The sequence below is a fragment of the Hakea prostrata genome, chromosome 6, assembly GCF_041222555.1.
Source record: "Hakea prostrata isolate BN-2017 chromosome 6, UWA_Hpros_2, whole genome shotgun sequence".
Classification (NCBI taxonomy): Eukaryota; Viridiplantae; Streptophyta; class Magnoliopsida; order Proteales; family Proteaceae; genus Hakea; species Hakea prostrata.
This window is the reverse complement of record NC_142605.1, coordinates 31,003,317-31,017,817: the sequence shown is the minus strand read 5'-3', so window position 1 is coordinate 31,017,817 and position 14,501 is coordinate 31,003,317. Positions and strand designations below refer to the sequence as shown.

General features: G+C 39.2%; 1 protein-coding gene and 1 non-coding gene across 2 annotated transcripts in view; one reads left to right on the top strand and one right to left on the bottom strand.

The window, feature by feature from the left end:
- Nucleotides 1-332: 332 nt before the first annotated feature.
- TRNAS-CGA (transfer RNA serine (anticodon CGA)) lies at nt 333-414 on the top strand. The gene has a single exon. It is a non-coding gene; the product is annotated as a tRNA-Ser (tRNA).
- Nucleotides 415-2,021: 1,607 nt separating this feature from the next.
- Nucleotides 2,022-14,501, bottom strand: part of LOC149013333 (UBQ, helicase-c and DEAD-like helicase domain-containing protein) — a 29,216-nt gene continuing 16,736 nt past the window's right edge. Inside the window, exons 22-27 of the mRNA XM_089158482.1 lie at nt 6,462-6,629; nt 6,220-6,332; nt 5,671-5,794; nt 3,264-3,359; nt 2,455-2,517; nt 2,022-2,348 (exon numbers count right to left, since the gene is read on the bottom strand). Of these exons, the coding sequence (XP_089014608.1) occupies nt 2,259-2,348; nt 2,455-2,517; nt 3,264-3,359; nt 5,671-5,794; nt 6,220-6,332; nt 6,462-6,629 (654 nt within the window). The 3' untranslated portion in view covers nt 2,022-2,258. The remainder of the gene's footprint in view (nt 2,349-2,454; nt 2,518-3,263; nt 3,360-5,670; nt 5,795-6,219; nt 6,333-6,461; nt 6,630-14,501) is intronic.

Below are 14,501 nucleotides of genomic sequence, written 5' to 3'. Positions count from 1 at the left end.
TTCTGAATCTTTGATGACATTCCATACTTCCCTAGCCTACATCTTATGGTTCGTTAAGTTCTTTGAATTAGTGGCACCATTAGAACTGAACCAAAACCATGGAATCAATGGAAAACCGGTTATTGCCTTATTGGATTGGACATTAATAATAGATTCACTGTTTGTCAGATGTCTCATTCTGATTTAGGAGGTAACTGTTAGGAACAATGGAATTTGAGATCCATGTAAGCTGATTCTGACCTGATTTTGATCCTTAGAACCATTGGTGTGGCATGGGTTCTGCAATGAAAGTAATGGATTAGTTTTTAATGTCGAACCTGATCAAACAACTTGTCGATATGTCCGAGTGGTTAAGGAGACAGACTCGAAATCTGTTGGGCTTTGCCTGCGCAGGTTCGAATCCTGCTGTCGACGTTTTCTTGTTGTACGCATTACTTTTTGTTGTCGTCTCCAGAATCCAGACATAGAAGGAACCATTAATGGACCTTAAAAGCTGTGCTGGACATGATCAATATGTCATTTGTATATCCTCTGGAGTTTGGATCATCCAGGGCGACGGCGCTTCACATTTTTATCAGTTGGATCGTTATTTACAAACGCTCATTTATTCATTTTTCTGAGTTTGTAATGATCAAGGACGATCTGGCTCTGTAAAACAATCAGTCTGTTTAGCTTATTTTCTTCTTTCATCCAAAAAATAACCTCTAATTGTCTAATTTATTATAGGCTAGACGCATATCTGTGCCAATGGTGTGTGAAAGTGGCATATTTGAGAACTACATGGACCATTTCTTCTCTTGCAGTTGCTTTTAAAGAAAGTAAAAACATTATTACTCTTCTACTGCTCTTTCTTGGAAAAACATCTTTTTCTTGGATTCAAGTTCCTTCACAAATTGCTGGGGGAGGGGGGATTTTTATTTGCGGCAGCAGCTGCCTGTGTCGCCAAGGGTGAGGATTAAGCCACGTCAGCACATATGAATCAAATGGTTGTAAACTAAAGGGCGGGGATATGTATGTAAATACTAAATTTTACTTTTACATTTGAGGTTTGAAAATTCTGGAATTTACAAAATTACATCCCTACATCTATTTGACGAATTCCCAAATTCCCATTGTTACTAATCTGCTCTTCATCAAATTGGGACTTGATTTCTCTACTGGCTCCCATGGTTATTAATCTGCTCTTCATCAAATTGGGATTGAATTTCTCTACTGGCTCCCATGGGTGTTTTCACTGAAATATGAAATAAAGCAGCGATGGGAAGTGAAGCAAATCTGGGCGTTATGTAACAAGAAAACAAAAAATAATTGTATCTGCAGATTCGGGTGAGTTGTTGTTGGGAAATATATTTTCATTCATTGAAGCATCACCACCAAGAGATCGCGCCACCCCTTGAGGAAGAGAAGGAAGATGAAGGATCGAAAAGAAAACCCATCGAACCATATTCCACAAAATGAGTTTTGCATATTGGATAGTTTAGGGTTTGAAAAGCATAGAGATAAAGAAATTAAACCTACAAAAGAGGGAAAGGGAATTAGATTACAGATCCACAACATTCCAAACAAAGAGACGATCGCAGCATTCATAAACCTAACAACACCCTCTTGGAATTCCACACCATCACATAAACCTAACATCATCCTTTTGAAATTCAAGGCTTCGCAAAGCAACGGCACAAACAATAACCACCACTGCCTTCCACCACAGTACCGAAGAAGAAGCTTCTTAACTTTGATTTTGAGAAGAAAGAACCCTAGGGTTCAGACACTGAGAAGAGTTAGAACTCGAGTTTAGGATTCATCGGTAAAGCTAGGAATGTAATTTTGTAAATTTCAGAATTTTCAAACCTTCACATGTAAAAGCAAATTTTAGTATTTACATACATACCCCCACCTTTTAGTTTACAACCATTTGATTCATATGTGATGACATGGCTTAATCCTCACCCTTGGCGACAGCAGGCCGCTGCTGCCGCAAATAAAAATCCGGGGAAGGGGGAGGGCATCTAAACCTGAGAAGGCATTGCATGAGTAATAACTTATAATGAAACACAAGTCCAATCATAAGGTCACGTCGCCAATGGAAAATCAAGAAAGCAAAGGAATATAGCTCGGGATTTTACCTCATATATTACACAATTGAAAATACATAATTGACAATGAACAAGTAAATATTCCAACTGGTGGGTGGCATTCACTGGTTTTCTTTTTAATCTTGCAATACAAAGAAGTAATGAGAACTTGGTTCCCTCTATCAATTATATCAGAGTTTGCTGATGTTCTGTGTTGGATATCTGAGAAGAATTTGGTTGCCTTCGAAAGTAGGAGTTCTCAGCTTCTAGAGTGGCCTGCAAAGACAACCAATGTCACCACCCGTTGTTGGAAAATGGGAGTACCAAGAATACTCATCCCTTGGTTAGTTTTGGACTTCCATTTGAAATCAATTAAACTAACCTGAAGAATCATAATGGCAGCATTTTTGTCCAAAACTTCATTGTATTCACTGCATGAAAATATCTGCAACATGAAAAGCTCTTGAGCGACAGGATATTATTGGAATGGATTTTGCTTATTACCATTTTTACCATTTGAAGCTTCTAGTCCTCTCAAACACCAACCCCCCCTGCCCACACACCACCCAAAAAAAAGGGAAAAGAACAAAGAAAAAGGGGGGGGGGGGGGGGTTGAATAGGGAGCAACAGAAGCCCATGCGACATGATTGATTTTTCCACAGAATGCAAAAATCTTCAGAAACACATGCCAATTTTCTTAAGTTTGGACCCTATACTCCCCTCACCCCATGAAAAGAGGAAGGGAGCAAATCTAGGGAGCAGCACAGGCCCATGCGATGATTGATTTTTCCACAGCATCCAGATATCAATGCCAATTTTCTTAGATTTGAACCCTATAATCCCCTCACACCATGAACAGAGGGAGGGAGCAAACCCAAGTCCATTTGCCACATGGCATGGGACCCTTTTTTCTTCTCTTTTTTTTTTTTTTTCCCTGGGCAAAGATGGTCCAAAATTTGCCAACTTTGAGATCAACCAAATTCTGCCAACTGTCAAAATAAAAGGAGGGGGCTCAAATCTAACTAATAAATGGCTCATCTTCCCGTTCAATGGTTTGGATATGCCAGTTTGTGAAATCATGTGGCAGAAATGGATGCAAGAACTGCAATACCCTACGCAGGACCTGCCTCTTTTGCCAAAGGAAAGAGGGAAAATTTGTGTTACCCTGTGAGTGCAGAGTTTTACACTGACCTGAACACAGTTTGGGCAACCAGCAGCTCCCAAGCATGGGCATGTCGTGACAAGCTCCAAAGCAGAAGCTAACAGCGCTGTGAAAAGTGGCTGCACCTATTACACAATTCCAACCAGCTGGAATGTCAATGATTTTCTTTCTTATTCTTCTGATACAACCATAAAACTACTCACCAAAAAAAAAAACTCATAATTTTTTTTTCCTTCTCTAGTTTTTTCGGAAATTGAACAGCCAAGATAAACCCATATTACAGAGCAAAGTCCATAGGCATTTAGGCACAAGGCATCAACCTCTGGTTAATCAATTAAAATAAAAATTACTGCAGGTTCTCTATTTTACATGTAAATATATTAGTAATGTACTGATATATTTACTTCAGTACTGATGCGGCAGTGGATTAAAAGGGTAAGCACAGTTCATAGTTCAATTTCAACAACGATTATATGACTTAAGGCAGTTAATATTTCAGTATCGGGAACAGGTACCCAATTCCTCATGTCCACCAACCCAGACAATAGATTTGTTACTGTACTAAACCAAAATAAATTCAAACGCTTGTCAGTTTACTTGCAGTAATCAATCCAGCAAGCAAGACGGTGTGTGCTAAAGATTGGCATACTGAATGGTTGAACCTTTATTATTCATTTGGTAGATAGAAGTAAATCATCAGTCTTCACGCATGATTGGGAACGGTTTTTGTTTATCCATTTCCAAATTAAATTCAAACAGAAGTTTACTCAAGAATTGCAGGGCACACAGTTCCCAACATAGCTTTACATTCTATTTGCTACACTTACAACAACAACAATAAAAGTCTTATCCCAACTAAAAGGGTTGGCCACATGGATCCTTGCCTTACTCAGCCATATGCATATCTTTTCTCACCACTTCTAAGGTTATTTTAGATCTATGTCTAGCTCTTTTAGTTCCTTCAATCTGGATTAAATCACTCCTTCATATAGGGGCATTTAAAGGCCTTCATTGAACATAGCTGAGCCTCCTCAAACAACCTTCTCATAGCTTATCATTTCTACTCCCAAACCAGTTCTAACATGATACAACAAACACTGGTGTGGATGTTCATCAAAACCTACTCAATTCAGTTTTTTCTGCCGTTCTGATTCAAGAAGAATACGTACATGTGGACGATATTACCATTACAAGAGATGGCTCATCAAGCATTGAGAAGTTGAATGTGCATTTATAGACCCCCCCCCCCCCCCCAAACCAAAACCAAAAAAAAATCAGACTTAAGAGTTGGAAAAAATGCTTCTTGGGTGGAAGTGGTTTAGTCAAGGAAGAAATTTCGCTTTCACAACAAAAATATGTTGTTGATCTTCTTTCAGAGATAGGATTATTAGGATCAAAAGATCCAAATTCTACCATGAATCCTAATCTGAAGCTTACAGCTGATGGTAGTGATATTCTTAGTGATCTTGAGAAGTACCAGAGACTTGCTGGAAAACTAAATCAATTGACTGTGACTTTGAACCATGCCTTTCTTGTCAATGTTCAGTGAAGTTTTCTCTGCTGCTTGGACATCTCATTGAGATGTTATACATATCTTGATGTACCTCAAGAAGGCATTTTACTCAGATGATGCCCATGGACAGGTTGAGGTTTTTTCATGTGTTTGGGCTGGATCTCAAGTTGGCAGAAGGTTGACTACTAGTTATTGCACATTTGTTGGAGAGAATCTTGTCTCACGGAAAAACAAAAAACAACCTGTTGTGGCTGGAACCAGTTAAAGTCAAAGTATTGAGCCATGATACATATTACATGTGAACTGATGTTGATGAAACGGTTGTTGACGGAGCTTGGATTTACAGACAATTCTATGCAATCGTATGTAATAATCAAGCTATTATTCATATTGCTTCAATCATGTGTTCATGAAAGAACAAAATGCATTAAGTAGATTGTTGCTTTGCTTGAGAAGCTGCAACAATACATTTCTCCTAGTCATGCTCATATAGGGGAAAAACTTGCATGGTTATTTACAGTGTCTCTGGGGGGTGCTAAGCAAGATCGTATTAGTAACAAGCTTGCCACGATCAATATATGCTCCAGCTTGAGGAGTGTTAGTAAGACTGCTCCCATTGATTCAATTACTTCGGAAATTATATTCTGATTTAATTTGGAGATTAAATTATTCAGGTTTGAAATTTATAATAATTATCATCATATCTTAAGACTGGCTATCAGATAAGATACCATATCTTTTTACAAAATAAGGCAAGGAAACACACAAGATGGATGAAAAAGGCCCTTACCATTAATCAACCCACCAAGGCTAAAAGGTGTACAATCTCTAACTTTACACTTCACATGAGAAGAAGATAAGGTGCATAAACAAGTTTCATTTGCACCCCTAGACAAGGTAAAGGAAATATATTTGATAATTACCTGCAGTGATAAACCGATTCCTCCAGGATGCTGATCATACAACAGAAGTCTTTCAAGAAACTGACGGGTTTCATGAGGATTTGCACAGTCACAAGCCAAATCCGAAGAGTTGCATATAATATACCTACATGCCAAAGAAACACAAGGCTATTAGATCCATTGAGTTAATGCCATAGAATTTCCTTTCCATGACAGACTACTTCAAGGTAATGGATTAAAATCTGTAACAAAACCCAAAACCAAGGATAAAAGTTGGTTTATGCCAACATATAACATAAAAGTTTGTTCATAGAACACATCAGACATTCTCATGGAAAAAGTTGCTATGGAAATTGACTAGACAAAACTTGAAGTAAACAAATTTTAGCAGTCTTCTTAGAAAATTGCTTGAAATACAATTGCAAGCGGTTAAAGAGCCGCCCTCCCACAGGGAGGTCCTGGGTTCGCACCCACTCGGCAGCGTATATTAGTAATTTAGTCCCCACCCCATAGTAACAAGCTACCTTTCCCCAAAAAAAAAAATTGCTTGAAATACAATTGCATGCTTACAGAGGTACCACATTAAGAAGAGCATGACAAGCAGCATGCAGCCCCGCACGAAATGGGAAGTTTTTAATCTCCACTTCTGATTTTATAGATTGAGGAACTCGAATCCAGACTGCCTGTTTGGATGTCAAGAGAAAGAAAAGCAAGAAATGAAAAGAACCATAAGAAATAAATCAGTGCCAGAACCAACATTGCAAACAACTAAAAGCAATTTATAGGAACTTCCATGAGAAATCAATGAACACCTGTGATTCATAAGAATAGCTAGGAAGAGAAAGGTCTTCTGACTCAAGAATTCTATTGCTTCCACGCCAGATACGGTAGAAGCCAAACCATGTAGTAGTTACTTTGCACTTATTTGTCTGGGCAGTTGTTTTCCACTTTTTGGCATCAGAGGTCTTTGCTGGATAAGCCTGAGAAACAGTAGAAACAAAACCAAAATCAGAGGGAACAGGTTAGAGAGAGAATTGGGGAGCATGTCTGTTTCCATTATCTACATCATGTTGTTAAAGTTGTTGGGAAGACCAAAGGAAATTTCCTTCATAATGTGGATCCTGTAATATAGTGCTGTTCCATCAATTTTTTGATGTGTTTGGCCAAAAGCTTATCTTCCATCGACAACATATCAAGAGAAAGAAAGAAGTGCAAGGGGATATTACAGCTCGAGTAATTTTCTTTGATACTGTAATATAATAATTCTTCCTCTTCAATCTTTTGCACAGCTACCTACCTACATACCTTTATTTATAAATATATGATCTCTCTCACGGCCTCCATTTTTCCAGTTCTGTTGGCAAGAAAGACTTTGTAAACGCATACATTTCATGGCTCTAAAAGGGTGTGTCCCTAAAAACACCCTTGCTATGTAAATATTCTTTACTGATAAAATGATATGATTCTCTATGTAAGTACTTCCTTACAGACACAACTGGGAAAAGAAAATGGAATTTTTGGGCTAGCTGAGACATAGGTTACAATTGGATGGTGAAGATGGTCCCTTGATATTCCAATAAATCATTGTTGCAAGGCAGAAATTTAGATTTACTTTCCATCTTTGGGGTTTCCTTATTGAGGATAGATTTGCTAGGATCTTTGATATAATCTTTTAGGATCTTTTATATTTTCTTGTAATATTCCCACACTAGGAACTAGGGAGATCTGCTTTGTTTTGTATTTGGCAAGTTATTAGTATAAATAAAGCTTCTATAGTGTTTGACCAAAAAAAAAAGCTTCTACAGTGTCCTTCAGACACAAGTCAAGATTCCACAAATTATTCAACATGGTATTAGAGCCAACTTTGATCCAAGAATCCTAGGAAATTCACATCATAGAGCACCACCACCATCACAACCATCTTTCCTCCTCTTCTGGCTATCGCAGCTCACCAACCACCCCTCTGCCAGGTTTTAACCATTCCAAACCCATCACCTCCGCCTCCTATGGTGGCCTAGACCCATTGCCTCCACTTCCAGAAAGTTCTAAGACCTTCACCACCTCCTTCTTCCCCATCACAACTCCAGCGACCACCATCGCCTACAATCTGAACCACTCCTAGACCTTCCACCAGACTCAACAACAATCTTCAATAGGCCTAGAAGGATCAACTCATACCAGCGACCTCTCTAAGCCCATCGTTACTTACCTCCAGGAACCCAGACACCCTGCAATTTCCTCTAAGGACCATCACTGAAATTTGCATGGCTCCTAGAGGCATCGCCCCCTTGGTTCAATCCAGCTAAAGCCATTGGCCTTCTTTTCTGCCCTCTTTCAACCTTTCAAAAAAAATTCTCCTCCTTTTTCCCTTTTTAGCCTACCACGGACCCCTAGGAGGCATCAATTTCCGCCATCATCTACTAAAAAAAAATTTCTTGTCTTAAAACATCCTTTATCAATTGTTTTTTTATGGTGAGCATTTTTCTCCTACCAAATTTTTTTTTTCCCTAATACCTAAATACTTTGATTCCTATGATGGTCAATACAGTCTCCTTCGCCTCTTTTGATGCATCTAGCATGGAGGATCCTCCCGAGTCTTTTGTTTCTTGGGATTGTTATTTTTCTCCTTATCAAATGGACCACTGTCAAACTTAATGGGACCAATTATCTTCACTGATCCATTTTGTTTCTCTTGTGGGAGGTGCTTGTGGTTTGACTGCCATCTTCATGGAACTTCTACCAAACCTTTTTCACTTGGTACAGCTCCAGATAAGTGGGAGACAGATGAGTGCTTGGTTATGGGATTTCTTTTTAATTCCCTTGAACCAAGTATTGCAGAGAGTTACCTTCTCCATTATGATGTTGCTACTATATAAAGGGTTGCCAAAGAGACTTATTCCAAGGTGGGAATGACGCACAATGTTCTGAGATTGGAAGGAAGGTTCATCAATTACAACAAAAGGAGTTTTCCTTGTCTCAATACGACAACACTCTTTAAGGCTATTATCAAACCTTTGAGTTCTATGGCCATTTTACTCCACCTGTGCTGCAGATGTTGCTGCCTATCAAAAAGTGGGAAGCTAAGCTCAAAGTGTATAAATTTTTTTGGCGGGGTTGAATATTGAGTATGATCAAATTCGAGCACAGATTCGTTCCTGAGAGTCTTTTCCTTCTCTGAAGCAAGCCTATGCTATGGTTGGGACAGCCGTAGGACAGCTATGGTACATACTTAAACATCCAGACAGGCCTGCATTAATGGCTAATTTTAGTGGTAATAAGTCTAGTTCTAGTGATTCTCGTGCTTTAGTGAAGCATGAGTGTTGTGGAAATGAACGTCATACAAAGGACAAGTGTTGGAAGTTGCATAGACATCCAGCGAATTCCCATAGAGGTAGGAATGGAAATAGTGGCAGCAATGAAGCATCTACACACCAAGCTTATTTTAACACCTTGACTACTCCAGCAGCTCCTTCTTCAAACGAGCTCCAACACCTTTGCTAGTTAATGTCTAGAATTGACATGTCTTCTTCAGCACTGACTTCCAATGTGAGTGTAGCCTTTGCTATTGTTCCCTCTGCTGATCCACAATCTTCCACAGGTATCTTTGGTTGTCACAGTGTTAATTCGACTTATCCCTCTTAGATAATAGACTATGGGACAGCCGACCATATGACTGGCTCATCTTTTTTGTTTCATAATTATTCCTCTATTCCTTTGACTCAGGTTGTTCAAACAGATGGTGGGTTTCTTTCCCCTATCTCTAGGAATGGATCTATTATCTGTTCGTTGTCTCTTAGACTCTTACTTTATATTCTGTTTTGCATGTTCCTAAGTTTTCAGCTAACCTTTTATCTATCAATAGCCTTACTCGTGACATGAATTGCAAGATAACTTTTCTCCCTTCTCACTGTATGTTTCAGGACTTGAAAAACAGAGTGTACAATTGGCAGTGGTAAACAAAAGGGGGGGTCTACTTATTAGATGGGTCTCCATTAGCTCTTTCTACGACCTGTAGTTCTATTCTCCTGCATTTTCTTACTTCATTGCAATGGTATTGTCATCTTGGTCACGTTCCTTTACCTATTTTGTCTAAGTTACTTGTGGATTTGGTTAAAAGATTTAATGTGAATGATTGTTATTGGGAGGCATGCATTTTAGCCAAATAGACTAGGCATGTTTAACCTATTTCAGACCATTGTAGTACTATTTCATCTTCTGTTACTCACTCTGATGTGTAGGGTCCGTCTCAGACTATGTCTCTTTCTGGTCATTGATGGTTTGTCACATTCATTGATTGTCTCACTAGGAACATGTGGGTCTCACCAAAAAAGGGGTGTCTTTCTAGTCTTTATATGTTTCCAAAATTTCCATAAGATGGTAAGGGCACAATTTATAGCCACATTCAAATTCCTTTATACAGATGATGGGACTAAGTACTTAGGTGGTGTGTTCCCAACTTACCTAGCTGACCATGGCATCATACACCAAACCAGTTGCCTTAACACTTAACCTCAAAATGAAGTTGTTGAGCACAATAATAGACATTTGCACGAGGTAGCACATTCCTTAATGTTTACTATGCATGTGCCTCTTCAGTTTTGGGGTGATGCGGTTCTTACTACAACTTATCTGATTATTCGAATGCCCTCTCGAGTCTTAGACCAACGCTGCCCCCTTGAAGTTCTTTTAGAGATAGTAGCCCTTATAGTACCCCATAAGGTTCTAGGTTGTGTTGCTTTTGCCTGAAACAACAATATTCAATGATTCATTGTAATCTAGATCCACGTGGGTTACCATGCATTTTCTTAAGTTATCCTCCTACAAAAAAGGGTTATAAGTGTTATCATCCTTGTTCCCATCATTTCTTTATCTCTATGGATGTTGTGTTCTAGAAACAAGTTCCTTTCTTTTCCCTTAGACCTCTTCAGGAGGAGAGTCTTAGTGAAGAGGTTGGTTCCAATCTTGATCCCTCCTTTAGATATTTCTCATGAAATTCCTATAGATGATCTCCTTTGGAAGATGCAGTGATAACTCTATGAAATAGAGTTAATTCTAGTAATTTTATACTTGAGATAGCTTGATTCAAGAGTATTTTTTATCTTTGTTTTAGTGTTAGTTGCAATTAAATTTCGTTTTAGTGAGTCTTAGTGTTTTAAATTTTGTAAAGGTCTTTCATGTCATTCATGCATGAATTTCTCTTGAATTAATAGATGGAATTGATCAGCCCTCTTTCTCTTAGTTTTGTAGGAAAAGAATCATAAAGGATGAAGATATGACAAGAAACATAGAAGAGGAACAAAGAACATGTCTTCTCACTTTGCTGTAAAGATGCTGCAGCATTACGTAGCAAAATATTCCCAGATTGAACACACATGGTACCACTTAGTGAAATGACTAAAAAGGGCTAACTAATTGGACTTTCTTCTTGTCAATACGTGAAGGATCTCAGCCCTTGATATCAAAAGGGAATGTTCTAATCCTACAGCCCATTTTTCTACCCTATCACTTAAGGAAAATTTGGGGAAAATGAGAAGGGAGGCGGATGAGCTAAAGAGGACAGCAAGGAAGAGAACCAAGGGCTGGAAGAAGAGCAGGCTGGAGCTCATGCAAAAGGCAGAGCTGCTGGAGATAGGAAGCTAGAGCAGTGTGGAAGCATCTCCTAGTTTTCTAATTTTGGTTTTATAATTCTTAAATCTTCATACTCTAGCTGAATTATGTAAGGACTGTATATATTTCTCTACTTTTGAACTTTGAAATGAGCTAAGCTCTTAATGTGTTGGAATGATAAGAGTACCTAAACCTGTGTTTTGAGCTGTAATTATTCAGTTTTATTTAGCTTTATTGTAGCACAATCTATTATCAATGAATTCAGCATGTTAATTTATGAGTAATTTCATTAATTGACTGATCATCCGTGAATGAATGCTATGATTTTAGTTAACTGGAAAGTTAATAAGTCTAGATAAATGTTGAATGTCATGAGTTAGCTTAATCCTTATTTGAGTTTAGCTATTTAGTAGGTAGGGTAAGAATATTCACCTGCCTCACGTAGCCATGATTAGAACTTGGTGTAATTTGCATTATCAGCTCACTTCTCCATAGGAATATGAGGATTTTGAATTAGGATGTTAGTGCATATGTGGATTGGAAGATACCCGTATGTAATTTCATTCCAGGTTCTTTGATATACTTTGTGCTGCAGTGTTGCTATAGTATCCACAATATAAATTCAGGGGAAGGGAAATTGATTCCCAACACTCATACCACTTACTATAGTTCCTTCTATTGCATATTTTTCATTTAATATCTCTTGCATAATTCACCTTTCTTTCATTCATTTAGTTTGTTAATCACAAAATCATTTTGTTAGGACCCTAGGATGAGAGGCCTTGTGGAATGAGGGTTAGTTAGGGTTATTTGATATAATAAATAGAGGAAGAGAGAAAAGAGGGAATAATTAGGGTTACCCTAGGGATGAGGCCATGTGGAATGAGGGTTAGTTAGGGTTATTTAAAATTATAAATAGAGGGATAATTGAGGGTTATAAATAGAGGGACAAGTGAGTAGAGAGGATATGGAATGTTTTATGAGAGTTGTTGGGACACCACTGTGAGGTGTGGGGGTGACTGGCACCATAGAAACCAGTGTTATCTTGTTATTTCTTGCATTCTTGTATGAATTTTTGGGAAATATTATTAGGGTTTTATCAATTGGTATCAGAGCTGTAACGATCCAGGGAGGTGATATGGCTTTATCTCTGTTTTCTGGTGATGGAAGAGCGCATGAGTGGTTAATAGAAGTCGAGCAATTTTGCCGGCAACACCAAATTGAGTGTGAGTATTGGCTCGGAATAGCTCTCGAGCATTTGGATGGCGATGCACTTGATTGGGTATACGCAAGGTCTTGGCAGAAGTTGGATTGGGTAAGTTTCAGAGAAGCCCTGCAGATTGAGTTTGGTGATGACCAAGTGACAGATGTGTGTGTGACTTTGGAAAACAACCAGGAAGAAGTTATGGGAGCTATTACAGTGGTCGAGATGGGAGACCAAGCACATCCGACAGAAAGGCTGCCGAATGAAATCGCCGAAAGAGATCAAACGAGTACTGCGGTGGTTGCAGGCCATATTTGGAAAAGAGAGAAGAAGAGAATGAGAGAAATCGTTGTTGAAACCTACCGGATTAATTCCGCAACGAGGGAAGATGTAGCTCGATCACCGGTTTGCAAGAAAGCGGGGGATCGAAAGACGCCAGAGGCCATCGCTGGAAACCAGCAAGTGGTGGCGAGAGCTGCTGTTCGTAGGAGAGGAAGACGAAGATGGAGATTTAAGGTTTTTGGGTTTGGTTTGGTTCACACCAGAATGATTTATGGGTTTGGTTCACTCCTTAAGAGCCACAGTTCCTCTAATTTGGGCCACATTCAGGTACGATTGTTCTCACTCATAGGGCCCAAACGAACTCCATTTAAAGATTGGGCCACTTGGTTCCCAAAGAAACCCCCTTGGGCCCAACCTATTTCATTCACCCCAAGCCCAACCTACCTCATTAGCCCAATCTCCAGCCCAATACTCTTAACCCATGGTCTGCCTTTAGACACTACCCATTTAAAAGACCCACCTTGGGCCCAACATATTTCCTTAACCCCCAGCCCATCCTATCTCAGTAGCCCAATCTCAGACCCATTATACCCTAGCCCATCGTATTTTATTAACCAAATACCCAACCCATTTCTCTTTTCATTACCATTAAAGTCAACAAACCAAACCCAAACCAACCCGAACCAAATACTGACTGGACCAAACCAACAATTCATCGTCTTCAACCTCTAAACTTCAGAATAGAAAGGGAGGCGGCAAGGTTGGGGCTGCAGCGACTGAGGAAAATCCACCGTCTTCCAACAGCTGCACGTAGGCTCCTTGAGATGCAGTGGTGCGATGGGGATTAATTTCGTTGCAGGCCAAAAAAAAAAAAAGACGCTCCAAGTCTAATTTTGAGCAGTGGGTATGTTATTGAGCTTGGGAGGATGATTTTGATTCACTACGATTATGCGGCACCATCACACGACTAAACTTCAACAATTCCATCACCTTGAGGACAAGGTGATTTTCGAGGGGCCGGTAGTGTTAGGACCCTAGGATGAGAGGCCTTGTGGAATGAGGGTTAGTTAGGGTTATTTGATATAATAAATAGAGGAAGAGAGAAAAGAGGGAATAATTAGGGTTACCCTAGTTAGGGTTACCCTAGGGATGAGGCCATGTGGAATGAGGGTTAGTTAGGGTTATTTGAAATTATAAATAGAGGGATAATTGAGGGTTATAAATAGAGGGACAAGTGAGTAGAGAGGATATGGAATGTTTTATGAGAGTTGTTGGGACACCACTGTGAGGTGTGGGGGTGACTGGCACCATAGAAACCAGTGTTATCTTGTTATTTCTTGCATTCTTGTATGAATTTTTGGGAAATATTATTAGGGTTTTATCACATTTTGTCATTCTTATTTAAATTAGTCTTCCTTTTACATTGATATTTGAAGATAAAATTCTCCGTGGGATCGATACTCTACTTACTAATTACTTCTTGATTGGGACACGTGCACTTGCGTAGCATTTTTAGACACAAGCAAACATGCGGTGATCGAACAGGAACAACTAGTGGACGATGTAAAGGGGCAGCAAAGACCTCTGAAGACTAATAAAAAAAAGCAGTGAGAATCCCCTTCTATGCTAAGCCCGTCCGAAGCTTCGGCTCCTAGTCTGAAGTACAAGTTTCTCTAGATGAGCCTATCTTTGACCTTTCTTTTGACCTTACTTTGTACCTACCAATTGCATTAAGGAAGCAACCACAAACTTGCATCAA